This window comes from Falco cherrug, chromosome Z (assembly GCF_023634085.1).
Source record: "Falco cherrug isolate bFalChe1 chromosome Z, bFalChe1.pri, whole genome shotgun sequence".
NCBI classification, from domain to species: domain Eukaryota; kingdom Metazoa; phylum Chordata; class Aves; order Falconiformes; family Falconidae; genus Falco; species Falco cherrug.
Window position 1 is genome coordinate 73,253,304 of NC_073720.1, and position 26,398 is coordinate 73,279,701.

General features: G+C 45.2%; 1 protein-coding gene and 1 long non-coding RNA gene across 2 annotated transcripts; one reads left to right on the forward strand and one right to left on the reverse strand.

Moving 5' to 3' along the window:
- Window positions 1–674: 674 nt before the first annotated feature.
- On the reverse strand, window positions 675–5,593 carry TOPORS (TOP1 binding arginine/serine rich protein, E3 ubiquitin ligase). Its single transcript, XM_055699603.1, has 2 exons — window positions 5,336–5,593; window positions 675–4,229 (listed from the first exon to the last, which is right to left on the reverse strand). The coding sequence occupies exons 1-2, from the start codon at window positions 5,498–5,500 to the stop codon at window positions 1,224–1,226; spliced, it is 3,171 nt and encodes a 1,056-aa protein (XP_055555578.1). The 5' UTR covers window positions 5,501–5,593; the 3' UTR covers window positions 675–1,223.
- Window positions 5,594–5,619: 26 nt separating this feature from the next.
- On the forward strand, window positions 5,620–6,208 carry LOC129734756 (uncharacterized). Its single transcript, XR_008730341.1, has 2 exons — window positions 5,620–5,744; window positions 5,929–6,208. It is a non-coding gene; the product is annotated as an uncharacterized LOC129734756 (long non-coding RNA).
- The last annotated feature ends 20,190 nt before the right edge of the window (window positions 6,209–26,398 follow it).

Sequence of the window (26,398 nt, forward strand, 5' to 3'; positions counted from 1 at the left end):
ACCAGCCAAGGCCAAAACCAGCAGACAGAGGCAGTAATACAGGAGAGACCAAAGACAACTTCCTGGATCTGCCCTGAGAGCTACTGCTGTGCACGCAGCGAAGGCCCAGATCTGGAGAACAAGACCTTGCCTCAGCCCTGTGCCTTGCACATACATGCAGCAGGACATCTAGTATGAGCTGAGCTGAGTAAATGTTGTCTAAAGCAAGGAAGTCAGGAGGAGCTGTTCTACTGACAAAGCTACAGAGAAAACAAATGTCTTCAAGTATTTAGTGGTACACCATACAGAAGAGGAAAACAGGCCCCTCAAGAGCTGCACAGCAATAGGATGCAAGGTAGAAGACACAGACTGCAACAACAGAAAGACATTCGGAAAAAAAATGTTTCCCCCGGGAAAACACAAACATTAGAAGAGGTAGCACAGAGAAGCCATCCAGCTTTGGGAAAACTCAAAACTGAACAGGTCAGTTCAGTGATCACAGTAACCTGAGCAAAGTTGTTCCTGCTTTCAGTGAAGGCTGGGACCTGATTACCTCCAGATGTCCTTTTCAACCGGGAGTACTCCTGACAGCACAAACAACAATGGTCTGTACTGGTAAGACACCCAAAACTGAAAGATAAATTTTCTGTTTGAAAAGTACACAGTCCACAAGGTACAGTGTCCACACTTACAAATTCATTTAGAAAACAGTCTTATTGCTTTATTCAGATTTTGACATAGCACACTTTCACATTACTGGAAGTCCTTTTGAAGATCTTTATAGAAATCGCTGGTTTTCACCAGAGATCAGCTTAAACCAAATAGATTAAAATAACAACAGAATTCAGCCTAAATAATTTCTTATGAACTAAACACTTTTTCCTAAGATAAGCAATCCCCATAAAATGCACTTTCTAGCTTTTGGTTTGGGCTCCTTTTTTGTTGTTTGTTTTAAACAAAACTTTGAAATACTCTGTGGATATATTTTACCTACTACAAGAATACAGGATGGCTTTATGAAATTAAAACTTGCAAATATTCTTCTTAGAAACTTTAAGACTTATCTAATGTACTATCCATATTCTATCTTCTTTGACTTAAAAGTGCATACAGATTTGTAAGTTTTACACATTTCCCAGACATATTCTACAATACAGGAACGACATCAGGTATTTTTGTTCTCAAGGTTAAAAAAGAAATTAAAACAACTTCACAATTTTAAGAAGTGTTCCATGGAAAGTGTGCTACATTTTTTCTTTTGGAAAATCAAACCAAGAGGATCTGTTGACAAGTCTCTTTGGCAGTCTTAGTATCAATGGTTGTCTCTCTGGACGCTCTAGGAAGGAAGTCCTAGGGGAAGGCAGCTGACCAGAAGGTGCTGCTGGTGCTTCTTGAAAGTAGCTGGTTACAGTTTCCCTGTGAGGAGTGTTACTGCTGGTATCCACTATCGTAAGATTCTGATCAGCTACTGTGTCTCGAAGTTCAACATCAGCATTTTTAATGTCACCATCTAAACCTCCCCTTCTGGTAGGAATACTGCATTTTTTGGCTGCTCCTCCAGTTCCCTCACCAACTCTGTAAATATCTTCACATCCTGTCCTTCCCAGAAAAGAAGATGGAGACTCGTTTTCCCTCTCATTTATCTGAGTTGTGCCGGTCCAGGTAACACTGCTGTCACATTCAGTACTTTCTGGCTCCTTGCTACTATCACTATCAATTGTAATCACTACTGGAGAAGAATGTGCCGTGTTACTCATGTGATGTTTTCGGTGTTTCTTCTTATGCTTTTTCTTTTTCTTTTTAAGATGTCTTGTGTGTGTTGCTTTTCCTTCATAGACTATCTCCACACTTGGACTCCTCATCTTTTTTTTCTTTTTCTTATGCTTTGTCTCGCTGCTTCCTCGATTGTCTGAAAGGCTATCTTCATTTTTGTAACAGTCACTGAATTTTGAGAAAGTTTTCTTAGGGTCATTTTCTCTTTCTATACTTGTGCTCTCCACGAATGCATTCTCCAGGTGGCGAGTTTTGTACTTCCTTTTTCCACCAGGCTTTTCACTTTTCATTCTGTCAGTTCCTCCAGAAGGAGTCCTTGACCTGTTGCTTGATCGACTCCTTGACCTGCATCTTTCATAACAGTAGTAGTGTCTCTCATGGAGTCCCCTCTGGGTATGTGGATCTCTCTTTTCAATAAATGATCGTATCCTGTATTCTGGACTAGAAGATTGCCTTGAGTAGAGGTTATTAGACTGAGTCCTCCTCCTGCTGGAGGACTCATAGCCATCTCCAAGTGTCTTTCGACTACAGAAAGCATAACTCCACTGGTATCTACTTTTATAATTGTGTCTTACATAATAACGATCACTGTCTCTGCTTCTTGATCTCCTTTTGCTGTGGCCTTTGCTACGTGATCGTGATCTGCTTGCTTCTCTGGAAGGCGTGCTCTCACGACTTAGGGAGTCTCTCTGGCTTTTTAGAGAGATTCTGGTGTCATGAGCCCTTGACCTCCTGCTGCTTCTTTTGCTCCTGTGTTTGCTACTATCTCTGCTTCTTGATCGTTTCCTTTTAGATTGGCTTTTGCTACGACGCTCCCTCCTAGACTGATGGTCATGACTACCTCGATTGTTCCGTGAACACGATTGTGGGCTCCTGGACTTCCTCTTTCTGGACCATCTGTGATTCCAAGGGGAGCATACTGTGTCACTCCCTGGAGAGGGGCTCCAGCTTAAGTTCTGTGGAGACAGATCTTTTACCTTGTATTTGTTCTTGTCAACATCTTTTGACTCTGTCTTCTCAACTGCAGGAGATAAACAGCTTCTGCCACTACCGATACCCTCCTTATATGTGGGGGAACATGGTGAGAAACTCCTGCTTGGTTCACTATCACTCCAGCTGCCACACTGGATTGGCTGCTGTTTCTTCACATCTTCCCTCTTCTCTTCCCTGATAGATTCCTCAGAGTCCGAGGACAGCTCGACCACTTCTGGTGTCCTCTCAGCTAATGGCTTAACATACCGAACAATAACACAATTGTCTGAGGAAGAGTCACTATTATTTGAGTCAGCATTAGCTTGTAACTGAGTTTGCAGTTTGGTTCCTCGATTCTTTGTAGCAGAGTCCCCATCAGAACTTTCTGACATCTCCAGAGGAGAAGCCATGGTTGCACGAACCTCTTCTGAAATGGAATAGGAAGGCCCCGGAGTTTCATCATCCCAGGGGGCCTGACCAAGACCAGTCACAGCAGACAAATTATTATCTGGCCCTTGAGAATATGCCATATCTGGAGATATTGTAATAATTGATGAGTCTGAGTGGCTTCCTTCATCATATGATGGTGCAGGACAGTCATAATTGGCATGTTGATCGTATGCTTCTAAGTTAAAAGGACAACGGGCAAAACTGATGAATTCATGTAAGAAGTGTTCAGTCCGATTCAGCAAAAATGGCTTTAAGTCGTCAGCAAAGGCCTGACTTTCCAGATCATACCTAGTCACATTACTCATGATAATGTGCTGTACAATATTAACCAAAGATCCATGGGCACCAAAAAGGACTGTAAGTTCTCGCTTCAACCAAGGAACCAGCCTGTGAAGGCAAGCAGGGTTGCGGCGGAAAAACTCTGCTGAAATGTCTCGATAGCGGCCACCATCCTGAATACTACGAATACGCACACCAGTACGGTACAGAGCTCTGCGGAAGTTGATCATGTCCTCCTCCTCAATCTGCCGCATAGATCTGCCCTCTGCACTAGCCTGCCTCCTTGAGGCCAGCCTCCTTATCATCTGCTGAATCTCTCCATCTCTCTGCCGCACTGGTTCACTTGACAATCCTTCAAACAATATCCCATTATCTGGAGGGGACAGTGTCCTTCGGAAAGCAGAACCGCCAGTGCGGCGTTCCCCTGTCATGGTGGTACGGTAACGAAATCTCTGGCCATCAGGGCTGGCAAAAGAGTTATTTTCTGAAGGGCTGAGTATGTACTCTTTAAAGTCATCTTCAGCACGAATTGTATGGAAAATGGAAAAAAAGGGTTGCTTGCAGAGGGGGCACTCTGCTTTGTTTTTTGACCACTCCTGGACACAGCGGAAACAGAACCTATGCAAGCAGCGATCTAAATATGCAACATTGTCAAATGTATCCAAGCAGATGGGGCATTTAGAGTCAGGAGACGCATCTGTTGGCAGCTTGCTGGTGCTGGCTTTTGGTGAAAAGCCGCTCTCTTCTGAAAAATCCTTATCTGCTGAAGTCATGTTCTACAGAAGAAAGAGACAAAAGACTATTCTAGTCTCAGACAAGACACTGAAACCCAGAACAGTCACCTTTCTGGTTGCAAAACCCAGCATCAGCACTGACAGAACACCAAACAAAGAGGCAGCACGACCTAACTACCTTGCTTGGCTTCTCTTCACACTGAGATCTAGTTCTTCAGTGTTGCAAGTTTTAAACAGAGCTTGAATCACACTGGCGCATACGAAGGTAACAACAGGCAGGACTCTCTCTTCATCCCCACTCATAAATAACTGCTTTGATGTGGTCAGTAGTTTATAATTAACATGGTACCCTCCAAAACATACTTCCAAAAGAGACCAGTTTTCACATATGAAAAATAAGAGAACTGTTAATTCTGTCCTTTAGGAACCAAAGTAAAAACAAGTAACTGCACTTGAACTAAACTACCAGTTTCCAAGTTCTGCTGGACCTGTCCCGTTCCTGCACCCGCTGCCCCTGTTTTGCTGCGCACTCATGCTGGACCACACTTGGCTTGCTGGACTAGAGAACCCCCAGGGATGTCTTCCAGCCTAAATTATTGTTTGGTTTTATGACTGAAGCAGGAGCCACCAGGTGTCATTCCTACACTCATCCTCAGGTACACGCTGCCTTTGTGTCTAGTCAGGCTGTCAGGCGTGGTTAGTAATAAATCCATCTATCTTAAAGTTATTTTAGGTACCACCGTTACCGTTAGACATTATAATTCGGTGTAAACAAGTTACCGTGCTACTTCAGAACTCATCACCCCACCTCCCAGCAGGCCCAGACGCAGGTCGTAGCCACCTGCGGGACACCGGGCACGAAGCCTGTCAGGCTGGCAAGCGGACACGCACGGACGCGGGGCACAAGCGCGGGGACGCGGCCGGCCGCGGCGGCCATCACAAGCCCAAACGCGGGACGCCACAAGGGCACGCACGCACCCACGGCGGGGACGGGCCACACGCCGCCCCGGTGCGGCACCACCTGCCCCACGCTGCGGGACGCCTCCCCGCCCCGCTCCCCCGCGCCGCGCCCCGGGCCGCCGGACCGGCAGCCGCCAGCTCGCCCCCGGGAGGGCCCTGCGCCGCCCCGGCCCCACGGCCGCACTCACCGCTACCGGGCCCTCGATCCCCGCACGGGCTGGGGCCGCGTCCGCCCTCAGCCTGCGCCGCGTCCGGCAACGCCCGGAGCCCGCGGGCTCCCGCCGCTCCTCCCCGGGCGGGCGGCGGCGGCGGCGGCGGGCGCCCTCCACCAGGCGCCGTAACGGTTCTGCCATCCGCGGCGGCGGAAGCGGCGTTGCCAGGGGAACGGTTGCCCCCCGCCACCAGCAGCGGGGCAGCGCCAGGCCGCCGCGCTGCCTGCCGGGAGCGGAACGCGGGCGCTGCTTTATGGCGTCACTTCCGCTCGCTGTGGCGACATCTTACCGGCGGGCGGCGGCGCTGCGGAGCGGCGGCCGAGGAGGGGGCGAGGCTGGCATGGCTCCACCGGAGCGGCGGGACCCGCGTCCGCTCTGCCGCCTGGTGCGTGCCGGGGCCGGGAGCGCGGCCAGGGGGGCTGGCGGAGGGCGGGTTTGCTCCCTGGGGGAAGGGGGGAGCTGGGCTGGGTGTACCTCCGGGTGAGGGCAGCGGGCACCAGGACCTGGGGGATAACGGGCTGCAGACCTGCTGCCGCCGCCGCCAATGCGCAATGCACTTTGTTCCGCAGGTGCTGGCTGCTGTGGTGCTCCTTTCCTGGGGCTTCCTCGTCTACGGGGCGCGGGTGGCTGCCCAGCGGCAGCTGGAGAGCGAGCTCCTGGCCCGGGGGCTGCCCTAGGCTATGGCGGAGCCCGTGAGTCACCACCAGGAAGGAGCTTGGCATTGGCTCCGAAGGTACGGAGGAATCCATCAGAAGGCTGGAGTAGCCCTGTGGTCAGTTTGGCGAACAAATGATAAGTAGCTTTTAGGAAAGCAAATAAAGCATAAACAGTTACTAGGAAAAAAAGCTCTCCTTACTGATCTGTACTAGCGCATATTTGCAAGAGACACATACCCATATGCGCAAAAAAAAAAAAAAAAAAGACATGTGGCCAGCTCTGCAGACTGTCACAGACAAGGTGCTGCGTTCTGTAGCACATCTATGTAGTACCACCACAATTTGCATAAAACGTGAGTGCAGCCAGCCATGTCCCTTTTCTCCTCTACAGCCAATAAGGATTGAAGTTCAGTAGTGAAAGCACACTTGGGTTCACAGATCCCCTGAGTACCAGCACAGCCCTTCTGTCCAGCTGATAACCCTGCCCCATATCCTGAGCCCTCTTAGTCCTACACAACAGCTGGTCCAGCTTTCTGCTCACAAGCAAAACACACATGTTCACTGACACATTTAGCCAACAGGCACTCCACACCCACAGATCTCACCAAATACCAGCACAGGCCTGTGCCTGATACCCTGCCTGGACCCAGGGACTCCTACTTGGCAGCTAGACCACCTTGAAGTTTGTTAACACCCTTACTCCCAGCACTTCCCCTTGGTGGCTGGGGGAGATGCAACTGCTTTGGATCCCCAGCAGGCAGCACCAGGCATGTGGGCTGTGACCTGCAGTCCTTAGCATGCTGGTGCCAAGACTCACTCGCCTTACTCATCCTGGTTTCCCCAGTAGCTGCACCTGGGGTATACATACCGGTCCTGTCCCAGCAGCTGGAGCTGAGACCCTCACTGTCACCTGCACCCTTTGCTGGCATTAAGACCCTTACACACTCCTATCACTGGCACGAAGGTAAGAAGGATCTGTATCCCTAATAGTCCTTCCTACTCAGTTGACTTGGTAAGTGCAGTGTGCATGTGTCAGCTCTTAGGCAAGGTGGAGAGCCCTTGGAGACACTAGAAGAGTCCATATCTGAAACTCTCTTGAGTTACCAAAATGGGAAGATCAAAGGTGCCCCAGGCTTTTCGTAGGGGGATTTTCATTTATGAGCTGAAAGAAGCAGCTGAAAGTTATATGGGTCTGTTTTGAGGTGCTGGTTTTCTACACAGCTGAGAATACCAGAAGTCTTGTGGCTCCTCTCCCACAGCCTACACAGACCAGCAGCACCCCATCCCACCCACAGACCTCTTGAAGGCAGAGAAAAGCCTTCCCATGGGAGGCCTGGCCCTGCTTCGTGGGCCATTGAGTCCTCTGAGGTGCCTTGGCCAGCATCAGGGCGCTTCCTCACGAGCAGCTTTGTGGGAATGAGAGAGTCGAGGGGCCTTGGTCTCATGTCCTCCTGAGCAGCAGCCACAATACCAGCAGTGCCCAAGCCATTGACAGTGGGACCCACAGTCTATGGAGGGGGCAACCCCCAGCCCCTCTCTGGCTCACCCTGACATCAGGGATGATGCCCTCTTAGGCAGGGCAGCAACAGCTCCTCTGGGGAAGGAGGTCAGCAGAAGGCTCAGACTTGGATTCCTGGGGGTGGGGGGGACATTGGCATCACCCCACAAATACATGAAAGTTGTCACATATGGCAGCAGCGCCCCTACAAAGGTTTCTGTGCTAACAGAGCGGCTCTCCACCTCTCCATTTTTCTCTGAGCCAAAGTTGAGTGGCCAGATCATCCTTCGCTGTCCACACAATAAGAGCTCACCTTTCGTGCACTGTTGCCCTCACCATGGTGCTCAAACAGTTGCCAGGTTTCTCCTTCCCTGGCCAGCTGAGCACCTCCAGCGGCATAGCGCCTAGAGCAGGAGTGACAGGCATGGGGCTGGCCGGCCATGCTAGAAACAGTCTCTGACATGACAGTTAGCTTCCCTGCCTTCGGTCAGGTGCCACCACTGGCATGCACCTGGAGCTGCACGTGGGCAGGTATCGGTCACTGCAGGAGTTTGGGTTGCTCCGCTACGCTGCAAACCTTCCAAGTGTCGTTTTGCAGCCACCGCGACTGAAATCGCCCATCCTGGCTTTATTTCTCCTGTGTAGCCAGTGTTTGCGACGGGTGGCCTGCCTTTGCCATCACGGCAACCATCAGGCTGGTTTACCTGCGAGCTGCCACGAGATGGCAAAATGCTCCCCCAGCATCGCTCCCATCCCGCTTGCCAGCACCGCAGGCTGGAGCCGCGCAGGGCTGCGGGGAAACCGCAGCATCGGCTGAATTTCTCCTCCCTTGGGTTAACTGCTGCTCTGCGTGTTCTGCGGGCCTTCTTTAACAGCCCCTCGAGGACCGGGACCCGCCCGTTGTCTCTGGTCCCCACAAAAGAGCCTACGGCTGCTCACAACAGAGATTAAATGCCCGAAAATGCTGCTGGCTAGGACCTTGCACAGTGACAGCAAGGAGGCAGAAAGCAAACTTCCTCTTTTTATGGCATGGTCCTTAACTAACAGAAAATCGTGGGATGTTTCTGCAGATACTAAGAGAACTTACAATCTGAAAAGCTTTTTCTTCTCTGCTCTGCCGTGACTGTTCTCCCTCTTCTCTCACCCGTGCTGCTCTTACAGCACCTTGCCAGAGTCAGTCTCAAGGGTCTAAGTAACATTCTCAGCCCCACATCCTTACATTTGACTGAAGCCATGTCAGGATGACAACAGCAGCAAGAAGCAACTTTTTTCTCTCAGGTAACATGGGAGTGGGATCAAAGCCCCACCAGAGGTTGGGAAATACCTCCTTCAAGTTTAGCGGGGAGGACACAGCTTGCAGCTTCTGTCTCTGCAGATCACCGAAAGGTGCTTGCCTCTGCTACTTGCCCAATAACAGCAGCTCGTTCAGGAAAGCAAGAATTAGAATTACGTCTATCCTAAGGTTTTGAAACTGCCACTTCAGCAACAAAAGTCTCTGCGTTGTGCCACTAAAATCATCATAAAACATACACAGTTCTATGTAATGACAGGAAGACCAGAAACTTGAGGTTTAAATTCAGCTCAGATTCCCACATTGGAGTAAATCTTCACTCTGATTCCTCTGCCTAGAAGTTAAGCATTGTCTTGAAGACAAGGATATGAGGTTCATTGTCCGTGATCAAGCTCCTGAGACATGGATTGAGAGTAATTTAAGATGATCTCTAGTAGATACCTAGTCATTAGAAATAAAGAGAATATAAGTCCAGCATATCACCACCAGCAGTATTAAAAATTTACTTCCTATGCAATTTTGATGCCAGTTGTCTCATTTCTTAATACACTGAGCTACCCCTCTCTGAAGAAGTTGTCTCTGAAGCTGCTCACTTAGAGTGTTACCACCTATGTTAAAGTTTCATCTCCCCCTCCCTTTCAAAATCTCTGTTCAGCTTGTGCTCATGTGCTTGTTCATGTAAGTCAAGAAGCACATGCAAATCTCCTCAGCTTGCTTCTGGGATGTCCTGAGAAAGGCTTGGACCCAGTGCTCAGCATCCCTCATCCTTTCCTTACCCACGAAGATGCAGCGCTGAGCAGAAATCATGTGTTCCCTGATACATTCAAAATGGTACAGCAAATAACTATGTTTAGGCAGCATTAACCATTCAGATGAGATCACTGGAGACGGCTAAAGGAATATATTCATAATGCTGATGAAATTCCCCTCAGATCTTTTTTTTTCTTTCTTTTTAATCCTTTTTAGTAAAGCATAGATGATTTATCAGAGCAAGACTGGTTTATTAGTCTTGAAGTGTTTTGTTTGGTTTTTTTGGTTTCAGGGGGCTGTTTGGAAAAATTGTGATCAGCACGCTTTTGATTAGCAATGCTAAGAGGACTTGTTTAATGAAATGATTAGTTGATTCAGCCAAGTATGCAGCCACACTAACAGCTGCTTTAACAGATACAAAAGATTCTCCTTCAAATACGACCTTGTCTCACCGTCATGAGGCTGTACCCATGGATACATGTTAATTATAAGGTTGATAAGAATATGTATGGATAGTTAATGTTGTAGCTGAGTTGTTTAATGAAGTCTATTGAAAACAGTCAAAAACAGAAACAAAATCATTACACAGGCAACTGTGGGCTAAATTCAGCTTTAAATCACTTTAACGTACTGACGGTAATAAATTTCTCGCAAATTACACCAGCAAGGAAGCTGGAAAATAATTGTTTCACTCCTGCATTACATATTGTTTGAAAATGGAGGAATTATGCAAGTTCAAACTAGAGTTTAATAGAGCCCTCTGCCTGCTTAATAATAATTATATGCTTTCATTATCCTCTCTATTATTTATACACTACCACCTGTAACCTAAAAGCTGTATAAATACAAATTTTTGTAAATACATGCAAGTTCATGGTAAATGGAAACCTAACAATCTTTAAAATCCCAAAGGTGACCAGACATACATATAAACCTAAAGACAGTACTTCAAACTACAAGTAGTTCCCAGGTCACCAGAGACCAAGAAGCAAAAGCTACAAATTCCGTGGTGAAAGAGAAAAAAGATGTATGCATGGTAAGAGACAGAGAAGCATAAGGGTAAGAGACGCAGGAAAGCAGAGGACACCACTGATCCCAAAGGAGGGTCACGTGTCAGAGGACCCTGTCCAAGGACATTACCTGTGCTTTGTGATTAGCAACACTGAACAAACCTGGGACCAGTTTGTCTCGGTTGTGGTGCTGCCAAAAATCCCATGAGAGTTTGGACAGACGAGTTTCAGTTCCCTATCTGCAAATGCAGGCTGGGAGCTTTCTTGCTGATTGCCACTTTGGGCCTCCTATACTGTTCACTGCAGCCATGTGCCATGACACACATGACCTATCCCATGCTGTGACCACTTCAAACATTTCTGTGGAAAAGAACACATGTATTTGAACATAAAGTAATGCTACAGGACCTTGACTCACCATTGGAAGCTTGACAAAGCTGTGTAACACACGAATGTTAGCAACTAAAGTGAAGCAAAGCATACAAAACCTTTGCAAAAGCTAGAAGGCAGCAGTGACACAGGCTCTAAGGTACAGACGAGCTACTGCTTGTATTTTGCACAGTGGCCTCTAACTGTGGGTCCTCCATTTGCAGGAATCAGTTTTGGACCTCCTTTTTTGTCACCTGAAGAAAAAATTTTTTAGCATCTTTGAAATTTCAGCCTCAAGAACAACCACCACAAAAGAGGTACTTGGAGCTCATGGGGGAAAGCAACAGCCAGACTCAAGCAGAGCTCCCAAAGCGGAAAGAACACATCATTTTCCTTAATAGTACAAAGATGTTTTTCCCCCACCTAATTCATGTTTCCATGTCAGTAGATCATACAACTTAACAGTGACATACCACCAAATGAGCTTGTCACTAAAAGGAAGTTGCAGTTTTTGAAATGGCATTTTACATTCAAATGAGATTAACAGAGAGGTGGAGGGCTCTGCCACAGATACTGGAAGAGACAAATGGTTAAAAAGATAAAGACCTTCAAAGACCATATGTTGCCCCAAGCAGCCTTTAATGAATTTTATTGTGGTTCAGTGAGCATGGTTTGCTGTTAACGGTTCGTTTGGCAAGTTGTTGCTGCAGCCATTTCTAATAAAAATGTCACAATAATCTTTTAACTGGTACAGCTTTGTGACTATACAGGATTGCTCTAAAAGTGATTTCTGGACTTGGTAAGATGGAAAAACATATGCAGAAAGTACCTTTAGTTCTTTCTTCCATGTCACATATCACACTGAAGAACAGGAGGAAAAGAGTCACTCCAAGGAAACGCAGAAGGAATTCTTCACTCATGTGAGGATTATTTTGAAATTATAGCAGCTAGAGTGCAACATTGCCAGCAGATAGGGACAGCATTTACTTTACCCTTTGGTTGCTGTTGATTACAGTCAATGACAATATATTTTTACCCAACATAATAGTGTTTTGATAGCATTATCTTCCTAGTCCTCTCTTCCAATTTGACTCTATCCTTGTGCTGATTCAAGTAGAAAAGTAATAAAAATTAATAAAATAATGAAGTGATGAACTGTAATTAAAACTAAATATATATTTTTCATCATAAGCCAAAAGCTTAGTGCCAGCAATAGAGCCCAAAAGGACAAAAGATTTAAACTCAAACTATTGAAATAATTTGCTAGCTATGCAGCTTGATAACCATATCTTATGTTTTTTCATCAGATGTAGTCATTTTGCTGTCACTCCACATTTCTACAGAGGCTCTCAAACACAGCATAACACACTCTGTCTTCTCTGTTGTCATTTTTCAGATGTACCTGTGGGTGGACAACGTATTTTGTAGCAGGTAGAAATGCCTAATGCAAGAAGGAGAAACCTGTAGTGCAGGAAAAGGGAAAGGAATTGAAAAGGAAACTTCCCCTAGGAGATTAAATCCCGATCCACACAAACAACTCATCATGATTTTGGGCAAATAATCCTATCAAAGTCAATGAAAGCATGCAAATTAAAAAATAGTGCTTTGTGTAAACATCTGCAGTAGGCTTCAGATCATGGCAGAGAAGGAGCTTGCTACAACCTTGACAGTTGCTCCCAGTGACTTCGAGGGAACTATTCACATACAAAAGCACACGCTGAACTTCCAGAATCTGGATATAAAACCAATTAATTCAGCCTAGCATCAAACAAGCTCCCAAACAAGCTCCTGACTAAAATCCTTGCAGGGCTGCTGTTTATTAATCAGTATTTCTGTATCATTTGGTGGTACCCTCTAATCACTTATCTTAAATTCCCATACCATACCCTGTTTGCAGGATCAGACCACAGGGACGAGATGTACCCAAGTACTGTACCTCCCAGAAGGGGTCACACCTAGTGCACTGCACTGCAGGTAGCAGTGGGCCCCCAGGTCCTGATGGCCCACTGGGTTCAGCTGGTCTCTGCTTGCTCAGTATCTGTATTCCAAAGGCTTGAGGACCACATATTGTGTGAAATTTGCAGCTGAATTCGTCCATTACCATCCCATCACTGATTAAAAGAAGAAAGTCCATGACTTCATTTCAACAACCCCTACGTTTGTAATGCTGAGCACTATTTTCCATAGAGAAGCTGTTTGGGTATTTCTCCTCCACAGAACTAAACTAAGCCATGTTAACATTCCAGTCCTTGTTTCCATTTCTGTGCCAATAGACGGCACCTATTAGAAGTTACGCTTTGTTTCAGACATGTAGCATCCAGCCACAGCCTATAGATTTTACTGACTAAAACCAGGAGGGGTTTGCTTCAGTGGAGAACCAAGGAATTTGGTCTAGTGATAAAGGTGCCATCTTAATAATAAAGCCCTCGTCAAATAAGTGTAGATCATTAAGCATTTGATCCAAAGCACAGCAGCAGGTAACAACTTCAGGGAGGTCTGTCAGCACTGTTGTGTTGGTGGCATACATAATTGTAAGACTGAGATGCCCAGATTTTTGTGGGAGTGTGAAGAACAGCATACATCCCATGGAGTTTACAGTCTGATGTAGAATTGCTGCAAAAAGTGAAGGGGAATACAGTTTTGACTGCTTGCCTGAGTAGAAGGTGAGGAGAGAAGAGCTCATAAGAAAGCTGGCTGTGCTCACAAGCAGGCTGAGAGCTAGCAACTGACTGCAGTCTTCCTGACGGTCCCATGCCAGAGCATCTTTCCAGGCCACATAGGGTTTTAAAGAGCCTTTGAAAAAACAGCTAACATACACTTTTTACTAAAGCCTTCTGAAAGTCTGCTAAAACAGCCACAGCTGTGATGGGAACGCTGTGCTACAAATGGATGACAGCAGAGGGATGTAGAGATTAACAGAAAAAAATCCTGTAGTGTCACAGTGGACTGCCCAAATTGAAAGGCAATGAGTGATGTTTTAAAACCTGAGGCAATAGTTATTTGATGGCTACCATGGCAATAAACTGGAAGAGCAAAGAAATAAATTTGTTCCCTCGAAATCTGCAGTCATCTGCCTCTTTCTGCAGAAAAGCTCTTTGCATTATGTATGTCCAGGAGACAAATGCTCGTAATCATGCCATGCCGCCAACAGAAGTGGAGCAGGATCAGTTTATCACAGTTTATGTAGGTTTTGCTCCTGAACCAGCAGTCTGTAGCAGCAGAGTCACCCTGCTGTCCCAGGATCATCTTAACTGTTTTCTCAAACCCACTGACAGATTTTTCCTTTTCCTCAAGAGCTTCTTTGATAACAGCTGCTAGCTCACCTGAACTCACAGAGAAAGGAGCAAATTTCACCTTTTGCAAATATTTTTTCTGCATTGCTTTTAAGTTGTCTGTGAATTATTGATAGTCTGTGTTTATTACAGCCACTGACATTTCTGTCACTCTCTGGTCTCTCCAGGTGCTCTTTCTGCCCCCAGTGAGTCTTCTCCTCTAACATTTTCCTTGCCTTTCATTCCGAGCCTGGAGCATGCTGGAGAGCAAGGTGGACAGAGGGACAATCCCGGTCTGAGGGATAGGATAGGAGGGGAGATAACTATACCTGACAGGCAATGGCAAACTGCCTTCCCCAGGATGAAGCAGGTTGGCAGGGAGAGGTATTCTTCCATCCCCCGTAGGCTGCCCAGCACAAGTGACTGTGCGGGACCATCAGCTGCTCACAGATGATTGATTTGCATCTTTCCTTGCAGAGATTGTTTCTTTCTGAATGGTCCATTAAATCTTCCTTCTAGCAAAAAAAAAAAAAAAAAAAAAGGGGGGGGGGGGGAAAAAATAAGGAAAAAAAATAATACTGCATGGTGATAAAAAGAAAGGTTTTACACCAAATGTTAGCAGAGTGGAGAATTCAGAAACAACTATTTAATTACTTTTCCAGATATACCAAGGTATATTAATATGTAGTAGCACAAAGGTTATGTAAAAATATATTTTTTCATATGCTTTATAGAGTGTTGTATGTCAGATCACTAACTCTTCATTTGAATGTATGTATAATAAATATAATTTTCAATTTTCTCAAAATAGTAAAAGCTCAGAAAACCACAAATTCTTAACAGATATCAGTAGACTGATATAAACTTCTTATGGTGTTTTCTGTGCAAGATTCACTCACAGTTCGTCTGTGAATAAGTATATTGATTGCTCTGCCAATTTTTCTTTAGATAAATTCAGATAGACAGAAGTCTTTACCCAACAGGAAGATACATAACTACACCTCAAAACTACTTTGCTCATGCTACAATCTGTCATTGGCCAACATATCTCTCTCAGCCACATTAATATTGATAACAATTACTAACCAGCTCCCTCTGGGAAAAGAGTACCCAATATTCATTTGAAGAATGCATACTCATAGCTTGGGAAGCAATTTCAGAAATAGCTTAGTAGGAATCCTTTATTATTGCTTAATAAGCATATGTTCTTTTATTTGTTTTTTTGAGTTAAACATAGCTCACCTATGTTGAATTTTGCTGGTGAAGTCAGATAATGACACTAAGTGATGCTTTAGTAACCTGTATAAAGCTTCAGTGCTGAATTAAATGGACAATGTTAAGTGCTTAATAAAAGTGAGTTACAATTAGTTTTAGAAGACAAGCTATGCCTGCAGCCAGCTGATAATTTACATTTTCACAATCATATTTTTCACTAAAAGAAATTATTCTTTCCCTGTTAGTGTTGAGCAAAAGGCCCAAATGAAGAAAGAGTAAGACTGATGATATGCATATGAATGTAGAGAACTGTCAGCTTTAAATCAGGCACATCTCCCAGTGCCTGCCAGGGGACAAAGTGCATCAGTAGAGGCTTCTGAAACAACTTGCCCCTGAGAAAATGAGGCCACCTCCACCAGCTAAAGTTTGACTGTCTTTCCTGACACGACCAGCTCAGCACACACAAAGTCATGCCTTTGAAAAGAATTAGAAAAAACCTCCTTACTGTGCTACATTTAGAAGTTTAAGCAAAACTTGCCACAAATTTAAATTTTAAAACTCAAATTGAAGTCAGGTTTTTGCTAAGTTCACACAATATTCTTTTCAAAATCATAAAGCATAAGTTCTGAAAATCCAATAAGAAGGACAAAGGCCACAAAATCTTACTCTACAGTGTAGCAGCCTCATATTTAGCCTCACTTAACAGAGGTGATGATGTCTTTCACTGTTATTAGAAGCCTTGAATGAAGCATTCAAGCAGCATACAGAACTAACACAGCAATTAAAAGCCACAAGATAGTACCTATTTTACACTCCACGTTTACAAATCTTCAACTATTTAAAGACCTCATTCTCGTCTCACAACTCTGTGGATAAGCTCAGTTACTGTGGTGTGAAGCTGATGAGGCCAAGCTATGAGAACAAAGACAGGCAATAACACACCCAAGAGTTAAATATCTAGTTTAAATTAGCCAGCTAGGTTAATTAGTTAAATTAGCCACCATCCCAGGCCATCTAATTTTTGCTGAATGATATGGTGTCTTCGTTTTCACTCATGGGCCAACCTCAGCTGGCTTATGGCTGGCACCTCAATGAATTATTGCTTTCTTCTCTAATTTCTTGGGAGTGCCTGAAAAATGGGAGTCAGGCATAAATCATTTAGACCTGCATGAGAGCACAGACATCCAAGGGCAAGAGCTATAAGGCGATCTTGCTACACCAGAGCAATGTTAACTCCAAAATCTATCAGTGACTTCAGTTTAAGCAGGGGTGGGAAAATATGCATTAACCACTGTCTGAGTTTGGGACAGCACCTGCACTTTTTCTCCCTGAAACTGCCCAGCATTGCATGTACAGAAGCTTGCAAAGCAAGAGGGTTATATTGCAACAGGCAAAGATCATGGACTTCTCTTTGCACAGACTCAGTGTGGAGGTTTTATGTCTTCTGAAACAAAAGATTTTACCAAAAAAATGATCAGAATTAATGAGTTTTTCAGAAGAAATTTAAGGCAAAGAGGTATTTCTGGGATGGGACAATTTCAAAACCAGAAATAGAAAGTGAGTTTCTGCTGAGCATCTCATCTGTTTGCAGCTCTTCTTTCCTTGGCTTCCAAGATGCATGAAACTAAATTAATTATCCTTAAATGATGTCATTTATTAAACAGAGCATGTGAAGAGGAAGAAGCCAACGCAGAATTTAACCTGTGCGTGGTGTGAGAGTATGGACACTCTTCCTGTTCACGTCTAATGCCTTTTGGTTTTGGTAACATTTGACATATGAAGTATAATTAGCAACTTAGCCCTCCAGTTTGCCTTCTTGACTTGCTCCTCCTGCCTCACCCTAAGAATTCTGCATCTGTCAATGATCTTTTCATCCTCCTATTGACCTTGAAAAGAGACAACCTGCAACAAAGCTGTGTAAATGCTGCAAAATTATCAGGTGAGCTTCACTGTTCAAAGACAAACCCCTCAATCACTTTATAACGATAACGAAGGTAACAAAGATTCAGGAAGGTATTATTTTCTAACTAACCAAGCCCAACATATTCCAGCATGCTTAAGTACCTACACAGGCATGTTTTATATAAAATATGTTCAGTTTCCTGAAGTCTGAGCTGACAGTGCAAAAATCAACCCCCTTGCTTTTCTTAGCCTTTCATCAGGGTCTGCTGATGTAGTAGGACTGTAAGCTGAACAGAAAGGTATGTCCTTAACTTCTTCGTCTTATCTCACACCTCTCCTTCCCAACACGGACTGCAGATCCCTCCACTCCCAAATCCTCCTGTGCACACAAGAGGCGCCATGTTTGGCTTTTCCTGTGTGAGGACAGAGCTAGCATAAGAAGGAAATATCAGGAGTGCTTATCTAGGGTGAGTTGTATTTGGCACTAACCATTCACAAGGGACAGCTGGCATGTGAATTGTGTATCTCTAAATAAAACTTGTGAGGACACAGGAGTGAGGAGATAGGCAAACTCCATGTGAGGTGGGTTTTTCTACTGTTTTTTGACCTGGAGGAGACCAACGCTGTAACAAACTGATTTTTTTTTTTTTTTTTTTTTTTTTTTGTCTCTTAAGACTGGGCAGCATCCCCTAACACCTTCAGGAATTAAAGAATGAATAGATTAGTATTTAAGCAGCAGGTATAATCATATCTCTGCCTAAGAGAAGGCGCTTTTCAATGGCCTTGCTTGCTGAGCTGATCTTCCAGGCTGCACCATCTGCCAGACCAGGCAGTCTGACTTCTAACAATGAGATCCAGTCATGCAGTGAAGACATTAATTCACATCAGTTATAAGTCCTATTGAAGCAACTCATTAAATCAGCCAGGTTGTGCCATCCAGCACACCTGATGGGCTTAATCTAATGTCTCATCCTGGCCCTGGGGTTATCAGCAGGCAGCTGAAGTATAAGTTATTGAAAAGACATTTTCCCAGGGGACCTTCTGTTTCCTGGAGCTCAGGCATCGCCAATTATTTTCCTTGTGTTGCCCATTCCAGTCTTTCCATCTCCTAGAGGGCCTATGCTGCCTTTTAGTGACTTGAAATCAAGATATGAAATCAGCAATATTCTGACTACAGGCAAGCTCTGAAGGCAACATATGTGGGCTTGTAACAGTACCATGTTAGCACTGTATCAATCTACAAATCTGGTAGTGCCTCTGCAAACACAGGAGATGATTCACCTAAGAGGTCAAATTTTGTTTCCCTATTCTTGTAAAGCCTTGAAGTGTGTTACACTTGGAAGATGTAAGGAATTTCAATAATTCCAAAGTATATATGCACACATTTTGCAGAAATTACAGACTTCTTTAAACATTAGTCTCTTCAAAGAAAATTGAGCCACCAGGTACACCTCTCTCAGCTAACAGAAAGCAGCCAGCACCCAACACAATTTAAAATTACCATTTGGGTAGTCAGGTCATCGCTGCTGAGAAGCACCTTGGAGCATGAGTCACATCTTGGCCTGTGGAATGACAGGGTGAGTTTGCTCACTGAGACAAGGAGTCTTTCCAGGCAGAGAATACCATGTGTGCATCTTCTCTCTCTGTTCTTGGCACTTAGCCAAGGGTGCCCACAGGGTCTCAACCTTCAGGAGAAATTAGAGGGGCTTATTATTTTTGCTTTCCTTCAGTTTCCCTTCAGCCTCAAGGACTGGACTTGAACCACCATCTCATTTTGATGTTAGCTTCAGGCAGCTGTCAGATGGTAACATCGCTCACATGTCAATGGGAATTGAGTCAGCAACTTGGAAAGCAAAGGTTTAGCTCCCATAACTTCTTCTTTAAGCTGCCAGGTCCCTAGAATCTAGTAAGCTATTTTACCTTTAAAAATAAGTATGTTACTGGGGGAAAAGGGTAAATGGATTTAAAAATAGAATTGTTAACTTTAAAATTATTATTCTCTAAGCAAAACCACACAGGTTTGGTCTCCTGGGTGGAAAGGGCATATACAGTCTAAAACAGCGCCATAATCTAAAAGACAAGATGTGTACAGCATGCAGAGGGGACCAAAATTTTGCAAAATTACAAGCCGGCCTTGAGGAGTTCTCTGGATAACAACTGGAAAGGAAGATACAAATACCTTTCAGCATGATAGCATCTGCAGAGTTTTATTTCTGGACATGGAGTAATATACTTAATGTTCCCTGGCACAGGCTCTCCTATGCAAAGCCTTCAGGTTCTGAGACCAGCTGCCTTCTACCAGTAAGTTGTAGATCCCCCCATCATTCCTCACACTGCTGCAGGGATGCACATGCAATGGCTGAACAGTGTCAGCATTAGCAACCTGCTGCCTTAAACATATTCAACACCTGCCCTTTGGGTGGCTGATGGCAGAGAAGCAAGATAAACTGGAAAGGTCAAGCGGAAATCACTGAACAGAGTGAGCCACATAGCAGACACCAAGTAAAGCATGCAATGAGTTCTCAAGCCCTGGAAAAACTGGGTCAAAAGGGTCTGAAACAGAAGATGCTAAGCAAAGTGAGAAACCAAGGTTGTTATTTCAAAGCTGCTCTATGAGACAATATTGCTCTGTGGCTGTGATGTGCTTTGCTTTTGGTTGTGCTCTGCTCAAGACTGAAGGCAGTTTTGAGTTGCAAGAAAGCAGGAGTTGTATAAAGTAGACACAATCCGCACTGGGAGCAGCAGCCATTTACAAAAGCAGGAAGGCAAGGAGAAAAAAACCAAGAGCAACTCTCCTGACAAGGCAGGGAAATTAAATCATATGCTTTCAAAGATAGGCAAGGACAGCAGTGAAAACCTCCCACACTCACTAATAGGTTTAAAAAAAAAAAAAAAAAAAAGAAAAAAAAGGCATATAGAACTTTTCACGCATGCAAATTATCCTTTTAGGTGACAATATCTCCGTTTCCAGTCTACACACACACACACTAACTGCCTAATGCCTCAAAAGGAGAGGAATAAAACCAGCAATGACTCCATCCTTCTTGGAGAGGGATGCTAGCAGGACAGTACTTACAAGGCTTTCTACAGTACCCTTTGGGAGGGAATTTGAAAGCTTACAAGGCATAACTTTGTGTGATCCAGGGCAGCAACAGGTGCTTGAATGCAATGTGTTCAGAGCACACAGCCCTAAATGCAGAAACACAGGACATTAGAATGGGGGCTGCATGGCACACCTGAACACTGATGAAATACCCATGCTTTCCCTGGTGGGGTGAAGTCAGAAAAAGCATCCCATCATCCCATCCCTAGGACTGAAGGAGCTGCGGTAAGATCCTGAGACAAGAGCAGAACTGTGCACTGAAGAATTTACCTGGAAATTTGTACAGAAATACAAACAGCACAATGATTTGACTAGAAGCCTTAGCCAGAGTCATCCTAAAATTATCTGTCCTTATGTCTTGGCTATCTTATGGGGAAAAAAAAGCAACCAACAACTGTGAAATACCTGTAAACAGAGATTGAAGTGACAGAAACACCCGTCAACGGAGACTGAAGTGACACTCTACTGTAATAAATCCTTACAAACAGGATGTGCCAGGTCCAGCAGAAACCACAAGGGAGAGAAAAAACAAAGGTGTGTGGTCACTTGCATTCTGTCTTGCTTCCACGACAGCTGAGCTCTGTGCACAGCAGGGCTTTCAGGGCTATCCTCCTGCTTCTTGTGTGCAGTGGAAATGCAGATTTTGGGTATGTCACCTCATTACATTGCATCTGGAGAAAGAAAAAAAGAAACCCTTCTCTTACCCATCTGTGAACAGTTAGGCCATGACAGATATAAATCACAATAAATTATGAGGTCCCATTCCAACTGCAGTTCTCTATCAGCACAGGATATTTCCAAGTAAGCAGCGGAAATGTGCCAGCTGCCCAATTAATTATCTATCTATCTATCTATCTATCTATCTATCTATCTATCTATCTATCTATCTATCTATCTACCATCTATCTATTAAAAAAAGGAAATATACTTTAGACATCTAAACAGCAAGTTTGGAACAGCCTGGTTTTGGGAGCCAGCATGCTCTGCAGCTGTGGTGAGTTCTCAGAGTCAGACTGATACTGCAAAGCATGACCTCTGTTAATCATATACATTTAAGTTATGTAAGCGACTCTCACTGAGGAATATCAAATGCCCAAATCTAGTTCTATGCCTTATGTTCTTCTGCTTCAGAGTTTGAACACCCAAGTGAAAAACTGCTGCAAAAAAATATTTTTTCAGGCATATCAGTACAATCCACATGCTTTGAGCCTTAGATGTTTGAGGACTTAAGGTGGCCTTTCATGCTGAAACATGGGGACTTGGGAAGGTTTCAAAGTCTGATTGTTATTTCATTTCAAATTTTAATTTTAGAATTCCTGGAGTTTGGAAAGTTAGGTGTCCAGCTGGATCCCACAGTGCTAGACTTTTTTTAACTCTTAGGCAAAATAACTTCTTTTGACATTCACAACAATGCAATTTACCCATAGCTTCGAAGCCCCATGTGCTTCCCATTGCAAGTGCTGGACCTTCAGTGCCTACAATGGATGTGATTTAACTGGCTGCTAGCACAATGGCTGGTTAAATGCTGAAAATGTTTGCAATTGCCCTTCAAAAAATCTACCCCCCAAAAAAATTATATGCCAACGTACTACATAAAAGGATATCATTATCACTGAGCAGAAAAGAAACCACGTGAAGTAAATGCAGTAAATATTTGCTTATCCAGCTGTTAAATGAGGAAAATGCAACTTAGATTGAGTCCCTTTTTATTTATGATGCAAACTATTATCAGACTCTTGCTTAAAAAAGCCATGTGAAAAAGACAAACTTACAATACACTGGGCAGGGAGCACAGGCATGTTCATGTTGTACCACATCAAATTCGTAAGCGTCACAATGCAAGTGATCTCACTTCTTGCAGCACTTGTGAAAGCAGAAGGAGAAAAAAGAGATGAGGGTGGGGGAAGAAGGGTATTTGAAATACAGAAACAGAACAAAACCCCATACTCTTCTTTAAATTTCCTGGCATACTCATTTGCATATGCATATCTGAAAACATGTTTCCTCCTACCCTTTTTAGACATGGTATTGTTAAAAATCTGGGACAGGGCCACAGTCTGAACAGACACAACCTGGAGTCCATCCACTTCTGAAGCTCTGGAAGACAGGACTTGGGCAGGGAGGCTGCAGCCGAAACCAGCACACAGTAGTGGGTCAGACCTCCTTGGCTTGGACCGAGGCGCCTGTAGTTCAGAGAAGCTAAAAACAGTGGCATGTTTTTCAGAAAGCATCAGCCTTCTGTAGTGCTGCAGGTTAATGATATTCTGTTAAGGCCATATGGATCTGTGTCATGCAGGTGCTAATGAGAAAGGAGAAGAGGACAGGGAGATGAACAAACTGAGACAACAGAGTGGGAAAGCTGAGGAAGAGGACAAGGGGAGCTGTATCTCCACTAGCTCTTGTGACTATTGCACAGAGGCAGGAGGTCATCCCAAGAATGGCAATTTAATATCCGCACACCCTTGGCCCGGGGGGTAAGACTGGTGCCAGTGTCTGCCCCTCACAGGGATTCCCTATCTGGCACATCGTGAAGAGCAAATTAAGCTCTGGCTGAGCAGCCCGTAAGCCAAAACTAAGCCCTCAGCAGCTCTTCTGGGGACCAGTCACCTTCAGGGGCCTGAGAGTTGCCAGCCCCTGGCATCAAACACAAGCACCAGCGTACTGTAGCACCAGCTTTTTACACCCCTTCTCCTCGGCAGAAGATGTCCCCGGTTGCTACCCCTGCTGGGGCAGATGCTTGTGTGGGGAGGGGGCCAGCAGCCTCACAGCCCACCTTTGGTGAGATGCAGACCTGTATGGAGGCAATAGATAAGACCAGCACCTCAGCTCAGGTGAGGCACCCCCTCTAAAAGTTTTGAGGTTATGTACAAACCTTTGTCACCATTTATGCAGGCATCTAACAGTGAGGTGGACAGCTTGCGTGCTGGTTTTGGTTGAGGTAATTTTCTCTATAAGAGGTAGTACAGCGCTATGTTTTGGACTTGTGCTTGAAACAGTGTTGAAAATTCAGATGTTTTTATTACTGCTGAGCAGTGCTCGAAGCCCAGCTTTCCTGGAGCTGGCTGAGCCCCTGCCTGTCAATGGGAAGTCGTGAATGAATTCCTTGTTCTGCTGTGCTCGTGTGCAGAGCTTTTGCTTTGCCTGTTAAGGTGTCTTTATCTCAACTCATGAGTTTGTTTTACTTTCTGCTTTTACTTTTACATTTTTACTTTCACTTTTACCCTTCCGATTCTATTCCTCATCCCACTGGCCGGGAGTGAGCGAGTGGCTGTGTGGGGTTTAGTTTCTAGCTGGGGTTACACCACAACAGCATGTCATAGAGACCTGGTAAAAGTCGCAAGATGCTGAGGGGTCACCAGGTTGCCCCCATAGGGACAAACTTCCACGAGGCTCTGGGAGCTGGTGTGGACAGAAATCAAACCTCTGGATCAGGTGTGGAAGAGGAGTTGCAGAGCACTGAGGGCCAGCCTCCCTGCAAAGCAGGGTGAACAGGGAGCAGGGTGCCATAGAGGTGCAGGTGCGAGCAGGGACCTCACTAGCAGGTGCCAGGATGCAGAGCGGTAAGTGCGGGTCAGGTTGGCATCAGAGGCAGAGGTCTCAGTCAGAATCGGCATCAGGGAGGTACAAGACTGGGCAGAGATGTCTCTCACTGCAGCTGTGATGCAGTGTGGTGGGGGCCACCAGTACAGCTCAGCCCCAAAGCATCTCCCCTGGGAAAGGAGGTGCATGTCTTTGCTTCCAGCTTCCTTCACAGCTGCTGCTATCAGCAAAGGACCTGACCATGGATGCAGCCAGCCAGATTTCAGCTTGGTCAACTTGCCCCCTGGCAGGGAGATGTGCTTCTGGGTCTGAGAAGTGCTGGTCTCACACCTCTTGCATACTAAGGCAAAGCAGGAATGCAAAGAGCAAACAGACCACATCCCTAGCACCAAAAAATCAGAAATACTTTCACTTTGCAACATCATGGTACCCAAGTGCCATGCAGGTGCATTTATGAAGACAGGCAGATGAAGAAAAAGACAGTATGATTCCACTTTCTTATGTGAGGAACTCTGTTACACATGTGAAACAAAACCTGTTTTCCTAATGGCTTTAACTAGCTCTCTACCCCCTTGGTCAGTTGCTCCACATCATGCCTTGGAAGTTGTCATGGTTTAACCCCAGCCAGTAACTAAGCCCCACACAGTCACTCGCTCACTCCCACCACAGCGGGATGGGGAAGAGAACTGGAAGAGTAAAAGGCAGAAAACTCACAGATTGATATAGAGTCTTTCATAGGTAAAGCAAAAGCCACTCATATAAGAAAAACAAAACAAGGAATTAATTTGCCACTTCCCATGGACTGGCAGGTGTTCAGCCATCCTCAGGGAAGCAGGGCTCCATCACGTGTAGCGGTTACTTGGGAAGAGAAATACCATAATGTTGAATGTCCCCACCTTCCTTCTTCTCCCAGCTTATATATTCAGCATGACATTCTTTGGCATGGAATGTTTATTTTATTTTAAATAACCACCTGATGTTGTAAACAAACTAATAAACATACCTTAGCCACATGTGCAGCATTTATAAATGAGTATAAGCAGCAGCGTTCCTCTGATACATTGGTGCGTATTGATTTCCATCTTCCACTGATCAGACCTGCCTGCATGAGAGTAATCCCTTGCAATTATATTGTCTTTGAAAAGTGAATTTGGCCTACTTCTTTGCAGGACTGGGTAGCTTTTAATAGGAAATGTCAATCCAGCATTCTGGGTGCTTTTGGACAATGGGTCATTCTTTGGCCAGTTTGGGTCAGCTGTCCTGATGCCCGCTCCCTGTTCACTGTGCCCCTCCAGCCCTCTCGCTGGCAGGGCCTGAGAAACTGGAAAGTCCTTGACTTAGTATAAACATCACCAACAACTAAAAACATCAGTGTCCTATCCACATTGTTCTCACACCAAATCCAAAACAAAGCATGGCACCAGCTACTAATAAGAGATTTAACTCTGTCCCAGCTGAAACCAGGACAGAAGCCAGCATGCTTGGAGGAAGCAATGTTTCAGGGCTGACAGGCTTTCCCCAGGAAGAATGCGTGCTGAATGTGTCCACCTCCAGACTGAGCTCAGATGAAATGTGAGTTGGCTGATACTGGCAGCACATGCAGGAACGGCAAGCTCTCCGGCTTTCTGGTGGCAGGGCACATGCCACCAATGTGGCTTCAGCCTGTGCTGTGGTCAGAGGATGTTAGTGTCACCATCGGAAGAGGGGTCTGGTAGGATGACAGCTACTCCTGCCAGCCAGGCAGGAAGGAAGCTGTAAACCAACACTGAGTGAGACTCTCGTGGACATCAGAGACACCAGCACAGGACACCCTGCACTGAACTTCTTCCCCCTCCCAGAACTGCCCCACCTGCCAAAGCCAGCTTGACCCAGAAGCTGCTAGCTGAAATCCTGTCCTTTGAGCAATACAAGAAGGTGAACTGAGCCCTTCGTGGGCTGAAAGATAAATGCATCCACAGGCACAGAGGAGACAGAAGTGTGGATTATCCTGGCCTGCTGCAGCTCCACAAAACAAATTCTCCCCACTGCATCATGCAGACCTGGCTGCGTATGCTGGGGGTTGACACACACAACTGGAAATCCCACAGCATGTCAAAAAGGACCCCCAAAGGTCAAACAGCAAAGTACGTGGTAGAGAAACTCCCCCCTCTGATCCTTCTCATACTCAGCTTTATTTTTGTGAGAACCTCTGTCAATGCAGGCCTCCTGCCATGAGCTACTGCTGCAGCAGTGCACAGGTCCCACCAGGCAGTCTGTGCAGCCTGGGGGTTACCTCTGGGCAGCACACTGCTTTTCAGCTGCTCAAACTATAACAGCAAGAGGCTGTGCCTTTCAACCCTGATGTTGGAACAGCCTCTCTACCACAGCAGTTATGATGGGGGCAAGCTTTCCAAAGCTGGAGAAGACCTGGAAAGCCCTCTATTCACAAGCTCT

Bases quoted from the DNA above. Each gene is read 5' to 3' on its own strand.
- TOPORS (XM_055699603.1), bottom strand. From the start codon at position 5,500: ATGGCAGAACCGTTACGGCGCCTGGTGGAGGGCGCCCGCCGCCGCCGC. The intron at 4,230-5,335 runs GTGAGTGCGGCC...TTTCTTCTGTAG, and splicing joins GGATCGAGGGCCCGGTAGCG to AACATGACTTCAGCAGATAA.